The sequence below is a fragment of the Cetorhinus maximus genome, chromosome 3 (genome assembly GCF_964194155.1).
Source record: "Cetorhinus maximus chromosome 3, sCetMax3.hap1.1, whole genome shotgun sequence".
Lineage (NCBI taxonomy): Eukaryota > Metazoa > Chordata > Chondrichthyes > Lamniformes > Cetorhinidae > Cetorhinus > Cetorhinus maximus.
The window spans coordinates 81,775,885-81,796,547 of record NC_135881.1 but is presented as its reverse complement, the minus strand read 5'-3'; the positions used below and the strand labels follow the sequence as shown (position 1 = coordinate 81,796,547).

Genomic DNA, 20,663 nt, shown 5'->3' with positions numbered 1-20,663 from the left:
TTATAGAATTCTTCCAAATGTCTATATATTTCCCGTATTCTGGAATACAGTGCTCTGGATGTGATTTCACCAAGGCCAGGTACATGGTAAAGGTTATTAGTTTTCTAATATCTCAGTGGAATACCTAACAAGGCATTAACTCTTCTCATGTGCTTGTGAGTTTATGATGGATGCTATAAGAAAATTCAACCACTATAACAAAGAACCACATGGCTCAAATCAATTTCATTTGATATCTACATCCCTGTTACATTTAATTTGAGAATTGTGTGTGCATAGGGTAGTTAACTCTACTTTTGAATATCTGTAGACAAAGATTATCAATGGCCTTCCCTCCATTATAAGGTCAGAAGTGGGGATGTTCACTGACGATTGCATAATGTTCAGTTCCAGTCACAACTCCAACGGCAATGAACATTTCCAACAAGAGAGTATCCAATCAACACCCCCACCCCCCCTTGACAATCAACAACATTGCCATCACTGAATCACCCACCATCAACATCCTGGGGTTACCATTGACCAGGTACTTAAATGGACCAGCCATATAAATATTGTGGCTATAGGAACAGGACAAGGTTTGGATTTATTTTAGTGAACAACTCACCCCCTGACTCTTCAAAGCCTGTCCACCATGCACAAAGCATAAGTTGGGAGTTTGATTGAATAACCTCCATTTCCTTGAATGAATGTAATTGCAACAACCTTCATGGAGCTTGATACCATGCAAGACAAAGCAACCTGCTGGATTGGTGCCAATACACCACATAAAACATTCACTCCCTTTACTACCGACACACCATTACTGTAGAATGTTCCAGTTACAAGATGCACTGCAGCTACGCACCAAGGTTTCTTAGGCAGCACCCCCCAAGCCTGCGACCTCTACCACCTAGTAGGACAAGGACAGCAGGTACAAGAGAACATGACCACCAGTTCCGCAGCAAGTAACACACCATCCTGACTTGGAAGTATATTGCTGTTCTTTCATCATCGCTGTGTCAAATTCCTGAAACTTCCTGTGGGAGTTTCACTGTGGGAGTATGCTGACTACATGGACTGCAGCGCACCACCACCTTCAAGGGTAATTAAGGGTGGCCACATCCTGTGAATGAATGAAAAAAATAAATTTTGCGTGGTGACAATCCTATCATAGAATAGAGATCAATAGGAAGGAAAAATGATTTCTGAAGCTTTTGAGCCAATGTTCTGTGTCAATGTTTTGGAAGGATATATTAATGTTGAAATGAAACTGCAGCAGCCCCAGTGTTCCTAACAAAGTAACCTGTATAGTGCTGCTTCAATCCCCATCTTTAGATGCATCGTGGATTTCTCCTTGTACAGTAAGGACATTGTGAATTCCCACAAGATGTGTGCATTGTACACCATTTTCTGAAAATAAGTATTGATATACTATTGATAGGAAGTGTGTCCAGCTGCAGCTCCTGGAAGCTCGGGTTTCAGAGCTGGAACGGAGGCTGGGGACACTGTGGAGCACTCGCGAGTCTGAGAGCATCGTGGATAGCACGTTTAGAGAGGTGGTCACACCGCAGCTGAAGGGACTTGACGAAGGAAGGGAATGGGTGACCACCAGGCAGTCCAAGAGAAACAGGCAGGTAGTTCAGGAGTCCCCTGGGGTCCCACTCGCAAATCGATATTCCATTTTGGAGGCTGATGAGGGTGCTGGTTCCTCCAAGGAGTGCAGACAGAGCCAAGCTTCTGGCACCACAAGCAGCCTGCCTATACAGGAGAGGAAGAAGAGAGGAAGAGCAATAGTAATAGGGGATTCTATAGTCAGGGGAACAGATAGGCGCTACTGTAGCCGTCAACGTGACTCCAGGATGGTGTGTTGCCTCCCTGGTGCCAGGGTCCGGGATGTCACTGAACGGCTGCAGGGCATCCTGAAGGGGGAGGGTGATAAGGCAGAGGTCATGGCACATGTTGGTACCAACGACATAGGTAGAAAGAAGGATGAGGTCTTACATCAAGAATTCAGAGAGTTAGGCACAACTGGTAGTTCAAGTTTATAACAATATTTGCCTTTATTGGTGGAATAGAATGAAGTCCCTTGTTTTTAATAACTTACCCAGCATGCCCTTAAGGGACCACTGGTGGTCACTCAAAAATCAGCCCAAGAACCTTTTTTTTTGATGGTCCCAGGAGTGCTGCTACTGAGACGCCCAAAAACAGTGGACCACTGGCAGCCTGCTCAAAGCGCCCCCCACCACAGATTGTTTTCCCCTCAATACCCCATCCCCATATGCAACTAGCTTCTCTGCTTTCCCACAAATGGAGATTTGCCACAGGCCACCTGCTTAGCGTTTGCAACTCAGTGGCAGCATGGTAATGAGAACCAAGCCTCAAAGCAGCTGAGGCCTCATGCCAACACTAACAAGGAAGGAGAGTGGCTGCTTCACTGGCTTTGAGTCCATTTTAGGCAGAAGTCAAATATCAGTCTCTGCAAAAATATTATGGATAACAGGTCAAAAATGTAACTAATTTAGTACCCTTCGTCATTCAACGCAATTCAGCAACTGGAATCTCAGTTGTATCTTGACATTTCAAAATAATATTTCTGTAGGCTTAAATCTTAACTGTGAATCCAGAGATCAGATTTCGACTCACTTTCCTTCGATGAGAGGGCACGATGAAGAAGGTTTCAATGTTATGCTTTTTAAGGAAACTGTTTCTCTCGTGCCCATATCCTGCTTCAACTTCATAATCTCCATTCAGGCACTCCAAGGTGGTCTTTGTTATATGAACCTTTCTAAAACCAAAGTGAAGATATTAAACAAAAGTAACACCGCAGCCAATCACTGAATTGATAATGAACATAAACAATCATAGTGTCTTCACCAGGGAGTTATGAAGGTCCCTACTTTTTGCTGTCAAGTAATTGGAGACTAATAGAACTTATTGGTATTTACCCAAGCATTTACTAGTACCCAATAATGGCAACAAAGCCTTTTAGAAATGTTGGATTTTGTTTAGGTTTTATTTCTTTTTCATAAAAACTATAAATAGCTAGATGCCAAAAGTAGCAAAGCATTCTAGAAAAAACAATGGCATTGTAGACGAATATGTGAAACATTGAGAAAATATGGTTTTGGTGCGTAGGTCAGGGCTTATATTGTCAAAATGATGGATGATAGAGTTAGTGATTACCACTTACTAATTTGTCACCATTTTGTTACACATTTATTTAGGATTATGCACTGAAGACATTCTAAAAAAAACATTGCAATTGTATCTAAATTTTGGTAAATGTATTGTTCCAAGTGGAAATCAAATGGTTAAGGATAACAGAAATTAGCCAAGTGTCTGCCTCCATCCCATTTTATTCCTCCCTTGATAATTGCCTTGTTGGCCATCTTATCTTTTACCCACTAGCTGACAGCTGACACCTCAGCTGACACCACATTTGTTTTGCTGACAGCCTGCATTTTTTCATGGAGTAGTTGTTCATTTACTGAAGGAGAACATAAGCAAAGGGGAAGGTAGACCTGTGTAATACCAGGTGTAAAAATGTAGCTGCGTGAGTTTTAGGAAGTTACAATATTGTTTTCTCCCTATCACATGCAGACCCTTCGCCCCTTTAACTTTCTCCATATGGACTGCCCTCGCCAGATCTACAAATACAGCTGGAAAAAGCAGTTAGAACTGGACAGATACTGATACAATATTCCATTGGTACCAACAATTATCAACTCAGTCAACTTCTTACCCTCATCCAGGTTGGTCTTGGATTTGTCTATAAGCTAGGTCATTGAGGTAGCTATGTGGAATGAGAGATATCTGAAGTGGTGGCTCTTCACAGGAGTTCATTCATTACTGGTGTTTACATTATTCTTTGATATGTAATTGATATCGAGACCTTACACATAAAAATCTTCCCCATCTCTCCTACATGCATCCTCATCACTTGCCTCCACCCCACCTACCCACTAGGGGTGTACACGCATGCGCACACACACTCAACTTACAATCTCAAACGATCACTTAAAAAAAAAGGCAAATACAGACAGTCGAGCAGAGAGAAAGGAAATAAATTTGGAGGAAGAGTTGGCCTAAGACATTCTGGGAGTCAGTCATCAACTTATTGTCCTATCTGGGAAATCATACTGGAAAGGGTGGGGAGAGGGAAATAGAGAATTGTGGGTAGGGAATGAACACAAAGAAAAATCATATTTTAAAACTGCAAATTATCTATTGCACTTCAGTACAGTAAAGTTTATGTAATAACATACCTATAATGAAAAATTGTCACATATTCCATCATTTAGTATCACTTATTCAACACTTGATGTCTTAGGTTTAATTACTTTATAATATGCTACATACACAGTAATTTAGTGAAAGAAATATTGTGCCATCCACAACATTTGCAAGCAAGGCATCCAAACTTATGACTTATTAGTTTATTCACACACAAAATAAATTTTACATTTCACAAAGATCTGCAAATTCCAGTTGTACAGAGCTGCTCCTTTCCAGCATTGACAGGCTAATAAACAATATCCCAGATCTTCCGAGAAACAGCAATCATCAGATTACTGCTCTATTCAAACGCTTGCTTGAATCAACGCTGCTCCGCATTTCTTTCCAGGCCTTCCGGCTTTTGCAGAATTGCGGAGAGCTCATCACAGAGGATTAGAGTCATCGTGTGTGTGTGGGTTGGGGGGGGGGGAACAAACCCCCTTTTTACAGCACGAGTAGTTGTATGGCAAGTTTAAATGTCCAGTCTGAATTTTGGTGAATGGATGAATGAGTGAATGGTTAGGAGGGGGTAGTGTGGTAGGGTGGGTTGGGTAGGTGGGTGAGTTAAGTGTTTTGTTGTGTGGTAGGAGTTTAAATGGAGTTGCGGGATTGTCTAGTCTCCCAAAAGTGTGCTGTTCCATTCTGTTGCCTCTTTAACTGTAACCGTTTACATGTACATTTGGACCTCCACCTGAGGTTAGAACTTCTGCTCTCTTCAAGATCTCTCTTACTGCTCAGTCATGTGATCTGACATCATTATTACATCAGCATCATGTAAACTTCTCTTGTTAACTCTTTACAGTAAATGGATATGTAGGTAGTTGGTGGGTCAGTACTATAGTTATACAGGAGTTAGACTAAGTTTTAATCTTTCTAACATTTCCTGTGGAAAATTCAAGTACATCGGAACTGTCCCAAGTTTCCAACCCTAACTCAGAGTTGGAGGCATTTATAGATGGTGCCGGGGAATTTCTCATCGGAAGTTGAAACCTCCTGGGAAATTCCCACATAGGTCAACGCTTCAAGATTTCCACATAGGTTCCCAACGCACATCTCAATCGTACATCCAGTCTCTGAAGATTGGAAGGTTTGGGCCAATATAACTATCTTTCAAATAACATTGCTGTGCATGTTCCCTGGCTCTGATACATCATTCTTTTGTTGCCTTCAAAGACACAACATTTGATCACAGTTTATTTTTCTGGCTTTTGTTTAAGAGACATTTTTTTTGGCAAGAGAAAGTAAGTTCAATTCACTCAGCAGGGAATGAGAAAGAAAACAAATTTCTAGGATTTGTTTTTAATAGTTGGTTTGCACACTGATCACTCACCTTTGAAAATAAGGCTTGAATCCAGCTGAGGCTGTTGGGATGCAAGTTTCCTCTTTCTGCTGCATTAGTCGGGCTGGGTTTTTCTGTCCTGACGCAGGGCAGAATCATGTCGGGCGGGCAAAGAAATAGGCAGGTGGGCCCCACATGCAGAACTCCTCTCACCATTTCCGGCACTGGCCATTTTCACCAACGTGGGAAATGAGGCGGGTCACAGCTTGACACGGAGTGTTGAACAATGTCTGGGCTGTCATATTAATGACTGCTGAAGCAGTCATTTTGCTAGTCTGAGGAAGTTGTGTGGGTTTTGACAGCTTGTGTGAGCCACGCCAGCTCAGTGCAGTTGGGAACACAGTGGGAGCCCACTCGGAAGTGCGGGAAAGCTTTGAAAACTTTGTAAGTAAGAAAGCTTTTGCATTAACTCAACCAGAAAAGCCATAGGGAAGTTCCTGAACCTGCATCAGGGAGGGTGGAGGAGGCAAGGGTGTGGTCCCCAAACACAAAGAGCACTGGCACAAATCTTGCCCCAACGCAGCATCAGTCCATTCATCTACATTTGAGTCATCTGTCCTCCAAGTAAAGACGTTTGCCCTTAGACATGGGTGCAGCTTCCTCACACTTCCAGGCCATTCAGGCAGAGCAGTTGCTGCAATAACCTCACGTGCCATGAGCAAGAATCCTCAGGCAGCAAGGGGTACAACCTTAGCAGCCAACATCAAGGAGGGGAAGGAGCCGCCAATACCCTGAGCACCTTGTGCGCCACAAGAGGGTCACCTACCTGGATATCAGAGAACCAGGACAGTCCAGGGTCATAGTGACTGACCTCTGTGCCCTCCTTAATGAATACTTGACCACTAGAACCACCCATTAACAGGCCCTGCTGGTAGCACTGAAGATTAATGCAACCCTTAACTTCTTTGCCATGGGTTCCTGTCAGCACTCTGCCGCTGACCTCTGAGAGATATCCCAGTTGGTTGCCAACTGCTGGGGAGCAGTGATGACACATTTATACTATACGAATCTAGGCTACCTCAGCTCTTCCACCCCACCCCTCAGGTACATGGGATGGGTTCTGGACAACAAGGGCTACCCTCTGAGGACGTTGCTTCTAACTCCACCGAAGGATCCTCAGGCAGAGTTGCACGCACAGTTACAATGAGAGCCACATCTATACAAGGACAATCAAAATGAAATTTCAGTGCCTTGATTGCTCTGCTAGAGTGCTGCAATCTTCATCTTCATGATCTTCTGAATGGTCCTTGTGTCCTGAACGCTGCACAATATGGTGCAACAGTGTGTTTGGCACTCAAGGTGACAGAGGGCAAGGAAGGCCCCAAATCCTCAGAGAAGGAAGAGGGAGGTTGAAAAGAAGGGCCAGGGGATTCCAAGGAACAGGAGTCTGAGCCACAGGGTGGAGGTCTGACATATCAATAATGGGTTTGCCATACTGACAATGAGCCACAATGACAACCGGGTCCAGGGTTACTGGGGGAGACTGGAGAATAACCGGAGTGTGGCCTACCTACACATCGTGAAGTTCCAGGAAAATGGGAAGGCTCCGAACACTGGCAAAGGGCAGGGTTGAAGCTGGTCTCAAGGTAAAAATGCAGCACTACCGTCTTGAAGCCCCAAAGCTATGGCGCAGTTTCAAATCGAACCTGGAAATGAATCTGCACAGGAGGGGTCTGAGGCAGTGTGTGAGGAGACCACAGCTGGTCTAAGAGGCCCTTTCAGGGGGCATATTCAAACTGCTTAGAGTCACAACATTGAAATAGAGGCAGAGCTGAGAGAAAAGAGGAAGAGTTCCTTGAGAAGGTGCCATTGGAGCCATTGCCTTTTGGTGTGCTTTAACAAGAGACTGCAAGAATCAGTGGCTTCACAATACGGTTGCTCCATTTGAGCATTAACAGAGAGGAACGTGATAATGGAAAATGCAGGCAACTGTTAAGGAAGCATATCTGCTGCATTTCTGCCAGATCACCAATGAATGTCTTTAATGTGCTTTCTCCAATTGGCATGGATAACAGGCCAAAGGGCGTCCAGTCATTGCTGAAGTGCAAGTTGAGCTTAATCAGTAAATCAGATCAGAGTTGACAGGAGTGCCTTTGGTAAGGTGGCACATTTTCATGAAAGTGTCCAAACCTCTTCCACCCTCTGTGGGATTGAGATGTCAAGTATCAGGGTTGGCATCTTAGTCACCTAGATCTGTAAGTTTGCACCTCAACTACAAGGCTGTATCAGTAAAACGCTATTAACGCAGACACAGCTCTAGGGCATGACAGTGGCTTCCTGTTTGCGAGTGGGAGGTTGACCATATTTGCCCAGTGTTCATTGATTTGTTTCATCCATCAGTCCACAGGAAGAAGGAGGACTGAATCATGGGGCCTGTGCGCAATGCTGCTTCTTGAAGGCAGTGATCTGATTGAGGAGGAGGGGGGCCTGGCGTCGCTTAGTGGAGCTTCAAGAAGAGGCCGGCCTGGGTTTCATGGTCCAGGGGAGCCCCAACAAGATCCACAGGATGAGGAGGTTAGATCCCATGGAGGCAACTCGCACAACCAAGGTTCTACGAAGATTTTCCTATCTGGAAATGAGTGACAGACAATGTCGTGCACATCTGCGCTTGTCAAGAGATGTGGTGGACCATCCCTGCCACATTCTGCTGGAGGATCTAACCTGCCATGGACTGGGAGGACATCCCCTTCCAGTGCCCCTGAAGGTCACCGCCGCACTCAGATTTTTTTGCTTGCGGATCGGATCGTTCCAGAGATGCGGCATCTCATAGACCTCAGCACATAAATGTATCAAGGTGACAAGTGCCCTTTACAAAGAGGCTCATTGTTATGTGAAGTTCACACTCTATGAAGCTTGCCAGGCTGCTAGATTTCTGGGGTTTACAGCTATCTCAGGCTTACTTGGAGTACAGGGTGCAAACGATTGCACACCTGTGGCATTGAGAGCTCCATGATACCAGCCCCTGATGTTCATTAACAGGGAAGGATTCCACTCTCTGAACTGGTGTGTGATCGTCAGAAGCACATCATGCACGTTTGTGCCGGGTACCCTGGGGCCTCCCAAGACTCATATATCCTGAGTCACTCCCAGATGCCTCACATATTCATAGAGCTTCCCGATTACAGGACTGGCTGCTTGGGAATAAGGGGTACCCGCTCAAACAATGGCTTATGACACCTGTGTCTTGTCCTTAGAGTGCCTCGTAGAGAGACAACACGGCGCGTAGCTTCACACGATCTATCATCGAGCAGACCATTGGCATCCTGAAGATGCACTTCTGATGTCTGGACCGCTCAGTTGGGGTTCTGCAGTACTCTCCACAGAGGGTGTCCCACATCATCGTGGTCTACTGCAGCCTTCACAACTTGGCGATTCAAAGTGGGGGGATCACTTGCCCGAGGGAGACAGAGGAAGCTGAGGGCTCCTCGGACGATGAAGAGCAGGAAGAGCAGAAACCTGAAGAGGGAGATGAAGGGTTGTTTCCATGTGAGGATGCTGTTGAAGAAGCATGATGCAGAAGACATGCCCGTGCCACATTGATAGCCACAAGATTCCAGGAGGAGTAAGGTTCAGGCAGCGGGATACGGCCACATTCCTTCTGTCTCTTAGAGCCATGCCAGTGCAATGAAAGGCCTTTACAACCAGTAACATCGAGAACAAGTTCAGCATTTGGACTTGCACCTTCAACCCTCAAGAATTACCAGGCCGTAATCTTTGAAAAGGTCAGATGCGAACCCTGTATCCATGCACTCTGGGAAGTGAAAGTCGACACAACAGCACAAATGCTGCATCAAAGGACTTGATGCAGTCATCGCCACCTTAATGAGAAACTTTTAGCGGACACTGAGATGTGTGTGTGGTTGGAAAGACCATCATGGCTGCAGCCTTGTGCTTTGGCACTGACAATGAAGGCAGCCTTCTCATTTTTAGAGACACAGCTAACTGCCACCCCACACCCCCCCACCAAGGCTATTGAGCATGCCTAACTCCATGTTGTTTTGTAAGGAATAAAGGTTACTAACGCATTTTGCAATCATTTACAATAAAAGAGTTTGACACATCTCCCTGACATAAAACAAGGGTTGAGTAACTATCATGACTCAGCTCCTCATCACATGAATGTGAGGCTCACAAAGGGAGGCGATCACCGAGAGGGAACATGGCTCACCCTCACAATAAGAGGCCACATAGTTGCATATGCACAACCTTTTCAAATAACAAGGCCATTCTCATGAATAGAAAATGTATTTACAAAGGTGCATGATGTATAAAGTGAATGAACAGCCGTGACCCGAAGTGATGTCAAAGTTTTTTAATTTTTCTAACCCCCTGGCTACGCCTGGGTGCAGCCCCGACATCTGCAGCAGAGGTGGAGGCAGCCAGCTGACTGTTACGCCCTGTAGTCTGAGATGACCTTGGCGGACGTCCTCTGAAGGCCTGAGGCCTGGACAGCCTCAGGCTGATAAGGGTCTCCTGCTAAGGGGCAAATGCACCCTCCTTGGCTTGACCAGCTGGAATTGGTGGGGTCACAGACAGAGGGGATTTGGAGCAGCTGGACGCCCTTGGAGTGTCTGGTGTGGAGCCCCTGGCTGACGCTCATCCTCCCCGTGGGCCCCTCCCTGACTTCTTGAGGCCAAGAGGCACCTGGAGGGAGGTTGGGGTGCTCCGCCCTCCATTTGCCTAGCCATTAATGGATCCCACCAATGCCTATGCAGGTACGAGCGCAAATCTAGCAATATCTGTTGGACCATGGTCTTCAGGCGGCTGCCACCCATTCCATGGTGACCTCAAGGCACTCGCATTCAGAGCCATGACATCAGGCAGAACGTGGATGGACTCCTCCATCCTTCACTCTAGTCTGTTGATTGCCTCTGGCAACTCTACCTGATTTTCCACCACCTGTCGTTGCATCTCCAGCTTTTTTTCAATGGCCGCTTCCAGCAGCACATCATCTGACTCGGACTCAAGCAGGTGTCTGATCTCCAGCAGGTCCTCAGGTCCTCCAAGTGCCAGAGACCAGGGCTGTCACTGTCTCCAACTGCTATGGAGAGGGGTCAGTAAGGTGTTCTCCAGAAAGTGACCCCGAGCCTAATCTAGAACTATGACCCACCAGGATGTGTGTCTCTGCGCTGGTGGAGGGTGCAGGTGAACACAGTGATGGGTATTCAGCAAATGGATCCTCATCATCCTCCTGAGGTGGCCTGGCTCTTATGTTGCCTGTGCTGGGCTGTCTATAAGAGGGAGAAGATTTTTAAAATTCATTTACGAGATGTTGACATCACTGGCTGGGCCAGCATTTATTGCCCATCCCTAGTTGCCCTTGAGAAGGTGGTGGTGAGCTGTCTTCTTCAACCGCTGCAGTCCATGTGGTGTAGGTACACCCACAGTGCTGTTAGGGAGGGAGTTCCAGGATTTTGACCCAGCAACAGTGAAGGAACGGAGATATATTTCCAAGTCAGTAGAGTAAGTGGCTTAGAGGGGAACTTCCAGTTGGTGGAATGAGATTTAGTTCATGAACAGACTGAATACAACATTACATCCTGACGCTCTCAGTGAGTGATATTCAATCAACTGATGGAGGGCTCATCTGTACTGGCTTGCTGGGAGAGGCTGATCTCACTTTCCCCACAGGAACGATCTTTGTCCTCTCCTGCCAACTCTGCGGCCTCCTCCTTGAATTTGGAGAACTCTTGTATGTTGGCCGTCCCTCCTTCAGTCTGGGATCTCTCCCCCTTGTTGTGGGCAAGCTTGGCCTGCATGAAGACAAATGGATGCAATGTGATGAGAAGGGATGGAGCAGAGGTTGGGAAGCATGTATACCTCCTGTGTGTGGTGAGCTCCCCCTAGTAAGGGCTGAGGATGGATTTTGTGCAGCATGATAGATAAGATGCTGATGTTAAGTGTCCGTGAGACAATCAGTGCTGATATCTCCCCCACTAATATTGTGTGAGATCCCTGAACAGTGTAACCCTTTGAGTGCATGATACTATTATGAGAGTGAGCGATTGGAGTGAGCTGAAGGTTGATTTAGCCTGGCGGACTGGATGAGATCATTCATCCTTTTCCGACACAGGAATGGGTACCCAACAAGCTGGCCTCCCTTGCGACCGCCCCCCAGGTTGGCGAGGTGATTCTGGCGGGCTTCCTTGAGCCATCCCTGGGGTAAAGGGCATCCCGGTGATGACAGACACCATAGATGAAGGACTCATTGCTGAACCTTGGTGCAGCTTCCTTCTTCTTGGGTGCAGTCATCTCCAAAGGTTTCCTGAACACAGCAGAGCTGGAAAGAGTCAATGGGCGGCATCGCGGCATCATTCCAGATTTGCACTCAGTGCGATCGCAGGCAGGAGAAAGGACGTCTTACCCACCGGCCCCAATGGCGGCTTTTTATGCTGTATCGCCCAATCCCACTTCATTAATCATGCATTCCCAGGAAACACGCAATTTCAATGGCAGGCGGTCTCTGATTCGCCCGCCATGCCATCACCTCACCGCTTCCTCAAGCTGGGCGCCACAGTTAAAGTGAAGCTGTGCGCACAGCTCTCAGTGCTTCCAGCCTAGGACTGCTGAAAAGAAGACATGGCCCCAAAAGGCAAGAAGACCGCAGCAAGTGACGCGTCCCTTGGGCACCTTTTGGATGCCGTGGAGGCCCGCCGTGATGTCCTCTACCCCCGCTCTGGCTGCAGGAAGGGCAGCTACATTACCACTGCAGCTTGGTAGGCGATGGCAGTGGTGATCAGTGCCAATACTGCACACAAGAGGTCGGCCATCCAATGCAGAAAGAGGATGAATGATCTCATCCGTGCCACCAAGGTTAGGCAACAGTCTCATCACTCTAAACTCACACACTCAAGCCCACCACACATTTACTGGCATTTCACTCATTGCCAGCCCAAGGGACATCACCACTCACTCACTCACACACACCTTCACATCTTCATCTGGCCTCATATCCTTTGGAGACTGCCTCCTCAGCCCTCACCATCTTGAGAACACTTGCACAGATCAATATTCCCCCCCCACACCCACCCTGGGATACCCCCCTTCCCCAGTACAGCCCTCGTCCTGCAGCTTCTTCCCTTGCCTGTGGCCATTTCCCCCCCACTTCCCCAAGCAAGCCCATCCCCTGCAGCCATTGAAAAGCTACCCCAACCTTCTGGTGTGGTGGGTAGAAACCCGCCGTGAACCTCCCTAAAAGTGATGTGGTGCTGCCTGCGAAGTCTGGCGCTGATGCCTGCAAGTGCTGCCTGAATCAACGTAGGCAAGCGAGCCTCGAATTCCCAAGCAAAATGCAGCTCACCAGGTGCACGTCACTTATGTTCATTTGAGAAACGCGACGTGTGATTGGGGCTCGGATGATCCAGATGATTCTGGCAGGCTGGGCTTATAATGATTTGCAGATGTATTACAACGAGCATCCCAACATCCAACGGTGGGAAAAGTGGCCTGCTATTGACAGGCAGAGCGGACGATTGAAAACTGGTTTCACAGTGTCCTGAGACAGATTTTTGGCTCTCACGATATTGTCCATACCTGACACCAGCTGGCACAGAAAATTCTGCCCAATGTGTGTTTGGGTGGCATTTAAATATGACGCCCAGACCTTTGACCCCAATGGGTAACGGTGGGCAGATGAATCATCTCCTGACCCGCCATGTGATTCGGGAGCTACTCACCAGTGCATAATTAAATAGCTCCTGCGTGCAAGGTCAGGCACGATTTCTCCCCAAGCCACCCAGTGGGAAATGTACCATAAAACCCGCCCACCACCACACTTAGTTTCCAAACTGGAAAATTCCGCCCAAGACTTGTTAATCTGTAACAGAAAAGAAAGACAATGCTAATGTTTTCTGCTGGCAGAGTAGAGTCTTGCCATTGGATGAGGAGCACCTGGAGGCTGATGTTTCCAATACTGTTGGGGTGATGCAATGGCATCGACTCCCATCAGGTTAACCCCATCCACTCCTGTTGCATTGCCCTCGGCGACACCATCATTGCAGACAAAGTGAAGGCTGTCCAGCTGCCTTTGCAGTGGGATGCACTGACTCAACCTTCCCTATCTCAAGCCGCCTCTTGTCTCCAACTGCACGGTGATTGGTGATCTTAATGGTCGCCTTCCTGAAGATTGAAGTGGAAGATGTGCAGCTGCTGCGAACAGGTCAGGACCTGAAAATGGTCCCAGCAGCTAAGAGTTTCTAAGTGTGGAATATTCTGCTCCTTATGATTAAATCAACTATCATTTTAATTTGATGCATTTAATAGTACAATACAGATTGACTCTAACTATTTAAATCAATATTAGTAATCTGTTTATTGGTAACATGCGGAATTGTATAATTTTGATTCAGAAAGGGTGGTCCAACTAACAGGTTTTAATTATATATTTCTATAATCATCGCTTGTGGCACAGTGGGTAGCATCCCTGCCTCTGAGTCAGAAGCTCTGGGTTTGAGTCCCACCCCAGGACTTGACGATCAAGGAAAATACACTCAGTGTGCCCAAGCAGGTTAATTATTAACCTGGGAATCCTTCCAACATACATGGAGGGAGATGGTGGTATAGTGGTAATGCCACTGGACTAGTAATCTAGAGGTCCAAACTAATGTTCTGGTGACAGAGGTTCAAATACACCCTCCCCCATTGGATTCTGGTGGAATTTAAATTCAAATAATAAAATCTGGAATGAAAAGCTAGTATAAGTAATGTTGATCATGAAACTATCATCAATTGTTATAAAAACCCACCTGGTTCACTAACACCCTTTAGGGAAGGAAATCTGCCATCCTTATCTAGTCTAGTCTATATGGACTCCAGATCCATAATAATGTGGTTGATGCTTAACTGCCCTCTGAAATGGCTTAACAAACCATTCAATTCAAGGACAATTAGCGATGGGCAACAAAAGCTGGCCTTGCCAGTGACACCCACATCCTGTGAAAGAATAGAAAATAACACTGTTGGTAGCCAGTAATAACGGAAGAGATTCCTGGTCAACCATTTGATGGAAAGAAAATTGGAGCCTCTGCCATCACTGCCCATTGCTCCAGAGCAATTCATACTCCACAAGTGGTCTGTAACACACCACTGCCATTGTTATCACATCTTCTTTTATTTTTACAAGATATGATAAAATGAAACATTCAAATTGTACTCATTACTTCTCTTTTTAACAGTAGGAATTGTGTATTTGGATGAGAAAATTGCAAATGTCTCTCCATTATTTAAGAAGGGAGGGACTGAAAAAACAGGTAACTACAGACCCAGTGAAGAGGCAATTGGAGGTTGAAAACAGCGCTTGTGGGCAGATAGCCGAGAGATTGAAAACATTGTGAGTGGTGAGGCAGTTGGGAGATTGAAAACATTGTGAGTGGCGAGGCAGTTGGGAGATTGAAAACATTGTGAGTGGCGAGGCAGTTGGGAGATTGAAAACATTGTGAGTGGAGAGGCAGTTGGGAGATTGAAAAGAGTGCAAGTGCAGAAAAAAAAATCGAAAAATGACATCACAGGAGTCCCGTAAATTGATTGGTTGGTGAGTATAGGCCTTTCTAGGTTCGGCACACAGGAGGCGATTGGTGAGTGACAGGTGAGTTATTATATTATACCATACTGTAGTAAACACCTTACATAAAATTTAAGGTCTGTCAGTGTAGCTCAGCCGTGTGGAATGTGCATCCTGTGGGATATCAGAAGCCATGCAGGCACTAAGTGCCCTCAATGATTACACCTGCAAGAAGTGTCACCATCTGCAGAAACTTGAGTTCCAAGTTGCAGAACTCGAGGGTTGGCTGGAGTCACTGTCATGGGTTGCATGGATAGCACATTTAGAGAGGTGGTCACACCACAGCTAAGAAATACACAGGCAAAAGGGGAATGGGTGACCGCCAGAGTATCGAAGAGAAACTGGCAGGTAGAGGCGATCTCACTCTCTAACCATTTTCCTATTTTAGATACTGGTTTGCAAGATGGTTCCTCAGAGGATTGTAGCAAACGTCAAGTTCATGGCACCACAGCTGGCTCAGCTGCACAGGAGGGGAGGAGGAAGAGTGAGATTGATATAGTGGTAGGCGATTCCATAGGTAGGGGAGCAGACTGGCATTTCTGCGGCTATAGACATGACTCCAGAATGGTATGTTGCCTCCCTGCTGCCAGGATCAAGGATGCCACATAGGCTGCAGGACATCCTTTTGGGGTAGGGTGAACAGCCAGCGGACGTGGTCCACAGTGGGGTTAATGACATAGGTAGGAAAAGGGATGAGGTCCTGAAAGTAGGTTTTAGGGAGTTAGGAAAAGAATTAAAAAGTAGGACCTCAAAAGCAGTAATCTCAGGATTACTCCCCATGCCACACGCTAGTGAGCATAATCACAGGATCATACAGTGCAGAAGAGGCCCTTCGGCCCATCGAGTTTGCACCGACACGTGAGAAACACCTGACCTACCTACCTAATCCTATTTACCAGCACTTGGCCCATAGCCTTGAATGTTATGACGTGCCAAGTGCTCATCTAGGTACTTTTTAAAGGATGTGAGGCAACCCGCCTCCACCACCCTCCCAGGCAACACATTCCAGACTGTCACCACCCTCCGGGTAGAAAGGTTTTTCCTCACATCCCCCCTAAACCTCCTGCCCCTCACCTTGAACTTGTGTCCCCTCATGACTGACCCTTCAACTAAGGGGAACAGCTGCTCCCTATCCACCCTGTCCATACCCCTCATAATCTTGTACACCTCGATCAGGTCGCCCCTCAGTCTTCTCTGCTCCAACGGAAACAACCCAAGTCTATCCAACCTCTCTCCATAGCTTAAAATGTTTCATCCCAGGCAACATCTTGGTGAATCTCCTCTGCACCCCCTCCAGTGCAATCACATCCTTCCTATAATGTGGTGACCAGAACTGCACACAGTACTCCAGCTGTGGCCTCACCAAGGTTCTATACAACTCCAACATGATCTTCCTAATTTTGTAATCTATGCCTCGATTGATAAAGACAAGTGTCCCATATGGGTTTTTCACCACCCCACTAACATGCCCCTCCACCTTCAGAGATCTATGGACACACACGCCAAGGTCCCTTTGTTCCTCAGAACTTCCTAGTGTCAGGCCGTTCATTGAATACTTCCTTGTCAAATTACTCCTTCCAAAGTGTATCACCTCACACATTTCAGGGTTAAATTCCATCTGCCACTTATCTGCCCATTTGACCATCCCATCTATATCTTCTTGTAGCCCGAGATACTCAGCCTCACTGTTAACCATCCAGCCAATCTTTGTGTCATCCGCAAACTTACTAATCCTACCCCCCACATTGTCATTTATGTCGTTTATATAAATGACGAATAATAGGGGACCGAGCACAGATCCCTGTGGTACGCCATTGGCTTCCAGTCAGTAAAGCATCCTGCTGTCATCACCCTCTGTCTCCTACAACTAAACCAATTTTGAATCCACCTTATCAAATTACCCTGTATCCCATGTGCATTTGCCTTCTTTATAAGTCTCCCATGTGGGACCTTGTCAAAGGCTTTGCTGAAATCCATATAAACTACATCAACTGCACTACCCTCATCTACATACCTGGTCACCTCCTCAAAAAATTCAATCAAATTTGTTAGGCATGACCTCCCTCTGACAAAGCCATGCTGACTATTCCTGATCAAACCTTGCCTCTCCAAGTGGAGATAGATTTTCTCCTTCAGAATTTTCTCCAATAGTTTCCTTACTACTGACGTGAGACTCACTGGTCTGTAGTTCCCTGGCTTATCTCTACAACCCTTCTTAAATAGCGGAACCACTTTAGCTGTTCTCCAGTCCTCTGGCACCTCCCCCGTGGCCAGAGAGGAATTAAAAATTTGTGTCAGAGCCCCTGCGATCTCCTCCCTTGCCTCCTTCAGCAGTCCGGGACACAAATCATCCAGACCTGGAGATTTGTCCACTTTTAAGCCTGCCAACACCTCCAATACCTTGTCACTCACTATATCAATTTGCTCAAGAACCTCGCAGTCTCTCCCCGATTTTGATAACTTCATCCTCATTCTCTTGGGTGAAGACAGATGTGAAGTATTCATTCAACACTCTAGCGATGTCCTCTGGCTCCACCCATAGATTGCCCCCTTGGTCCCTAATGGGCCCTACTCTTTCCCTGGTTATCCTCTTCTCATTGATATACTTATAGAATATCTTGGGATTTTTCCTACTTTTACCAGCCAGAGCTTTCTCGTATCCCGTCTTTGCTCTCCTAATTGTGTTCTTAAGCTCCACCCTGCACTTTCTGTACTCCACTAATGCCTCCGCTGATTTGCTTCCCTTGTACCTGCTAAAAGCCTCTCTTTTTCTTCTCATCGTATCCAGAATATCTCTGGTCATCCATGGTTCTCTGGGCTTGTTTCCTTCCTATCACCCTAGAGGGAACATGTTGAGCCTGTACCCTCCCCATTTCCTTTTTGAACAGCCCCCGACTGCTCCTCTATAGATTTCCCCACAAGTAGCTGTTCCCAGTCTACCTTGGCCAGATCCTGCCTTATTTTACTAAAATCCGCTCTCCCCAATCCAAAACATTTTTTTGCAACTTGTCAATTTCTTTGTCCATAACAAGCTTAAATTTTACCATGTCGTGGTCGCTATCACTAAAATAAGAATAGGAAGATTGAGCAGTTCAACATGTGGCTGGAGAAATGGAGTAGGGGGGATGGCTTTAGATTTCTTGAGGCACTGGGACCAATTCTGGGGCAGGTGGGACATGTACGAGAAGGACGGGTTACACCTTAACACGACTGGGACTAGTGTAATCATGCGGAGGTTTGCCAGTGCTGTTGGGGAGGATTTAGACCAGATTGGCAAGGGGATGGGAACCTGAGGGGAAATTCAGAGTAGAGAGGAGAGGAACTGGCAGTGGAAAGTAGAGGAGTATTAGCTAATAAGGGGGATACATCAGAGAGTAGTATCAAGGTAGATAGAATCCTTGGAGAGTTTGATAAGAATTAGAGTAGGCAATAGTAAGTCATTAGATGGGGTCAGAGCAAGTGGGAAAGTAAAAAAAAGCCTAAATCAGGGTCAATGTGCATGCATGTGAATGCACAGGCTGTGGTTAATAAGATTGGTGAACTACAGGCACAAGTTGACAATTGGAATTATGATATTGTTGCTATAACAGAGACCTGGCTCAAAGAAGGCCCGGACTGGGCATTGAATATTCTTGGATACAAGGTGTTTAGGAGAGACAGGAAAGGAAGAAAAGTTTGGGAGTGAGTGGGGGTAGTGGCAATATTGATTAAAGATGGAAATACTGTACTGGAGAGAGAGGATGTTCCAGAGGGGTCAAGGATGGAATCTCTCTGGCTAGAGGTAAGGAATGAAAAAGGTGCAATAACATTGATCGGTCTGGTATATAGACCACTAACTTTTGGAAGGGATGTAGAGAACCAAATGTGCAAAAATATTACAGAGAGGTGCAAGAATTATAGAGTAATTATAATAGGGGACTAAATTATTCAGATATAGACTGGGATAGGAATAGTACAGAAGCACAAGAGGGGTGAGAGTTCCTGAAATGTGTCAAGATAATATTCTGCAGTAGTATGCTTCCAGTCCAACGAGAGGGAACACTTTTGGACCTGGTTCTGGGGAATGAGTTGCCCCAAGTGGATCAAATATCAGCAGAAGAGCATTTAGGGGACAGTGACCATTGTATCATAAGGTTTAGGTTGGCCATGGAGAAGGACAAGGAGCAATCCAGAGCAGGGATAATTAAATGGGGCAAAGCCAACTTTGATTGGATGAGAATACATCTGAGTCGTGTGAGCTGGAATCAAATGTTGGCAGAAAAGACGATGGCTAAACAATGGACAGCCTTCAAAGAATAAGTATTGCAGGCATGTCAAGGTGTATTCCCTTGAAGGGGAAAGGTAGGACAAATAAATCCAGAGTGCCCTGGATGACAAGAGAGTTCTAACACTTCCTTCTTCTCAAATGTAAATTCTTCTAGTGTACCAGTTACTCTTCTCTCACCTCAGCATGGGTAGCATCTTCTTCCTTCATAAAGAAAGATGCAAAGGTGAAGATGAAAAGGAAGTGCACATTTGACAGATGTCAGGTAGAAAATACAATGGGGTATCAGGCTGAATATAGAAGGACCAGGGGGGAAAGTGAAAAAACTAATAAGGAAAAGCAAGGAGAGAACATGAAAAGAGACTGCAGCTAATATAAAAGGGGATCCCAGTAAGTATGAAAATAATAATAAGAAGAAAGATTAGTGCCAATTAGGGATGAAAAAAGGGACTTTCATGTGGAGGCAGGAGAAATAGTAGAGGTAATAAACAAGTACTTTGCATCTATCTTTACAAAAGGCAAAAGATGCTACCCAGGCCAAGGTGAGAGGAGAGTAACTGGTACACTAAAGGAATTTACAATTGATAAGAAAGAAGTGTTAGAATGGCTATCTTTACTTAAAACAGATAAGGTACCAGAGCCAGATAAGATGCATCCAAGTGTACTGAGGGAAGAGAGAGTGGGAATTGCAGGGGCACTAATTACAACCTTCCAGTCTTACTTAGACACAGGAGTGGTGCCAGAGGAGTGGAGAATTGTGAATGTTACACCCTTGTTTAAAAAGGGGTGTAAGGATAAAGCTGGCAAGTAGAGACCAGTCAGTTTGACTACAGTGGTAGTAAAACGTCTGGAAACTATAGTTCAGGACAAAATCAATAGTCACTGAGAGTCAGCATGGATTCATTAAGGAAAAATCATGTTTAACTAACTTGCTGGAGTTTTTTGAGGAAGTGACAGGAAGGTGGATCAAGGAAACGCTGTTGATGTGATGTATATGGATTTTCAAAAGGCATTCGATACAGTGCCACACAACAGACTTGAGCAAAACCCTAGCTCATGGAAAAGGGAAGGGAGGCACTTGGATAAGGAATTGGCTGAGTGACAGGAAACAGAGAGTAGCAGTTAATGGATGTTTCTCAGATTGGAGGAAGGTTTGTAATGGAGTTTGATCTTCCTGATATATATTAATGACCTAGACTCTGGTATTCAGGGCATGATTTCAAAATTTGCAGATGATACGAAGT

At 45.9% G+C, this 20,663-nt stretch overlaps 1 protein-coding gene across 3 annotated transcripts in view; it reads right to left on the bottom strand.

Moving 5' to 3' along the window:
- Positions 1–20,663, bottom strand: part of LOC144678751 (adenylate cyclase type 1-like) — a 429,196-nt gene that overhangs the window by 173,698 nt on the left and 234,835 nt on the right. For all 3 annotated transcript variants that reach the window (XM_078538612.1, XM_078538615.1, XM_078538613.1), the window contains one exon: positions 2,626–2,767. In XM_078538612.1, coding sequence (XP_078394738.1) covers positions 2,626–2,767 — 142 coding nt within the window. The remainder of the gene's footprint in view (positions 1–2,625; positions 2,768–20,663) is intronic.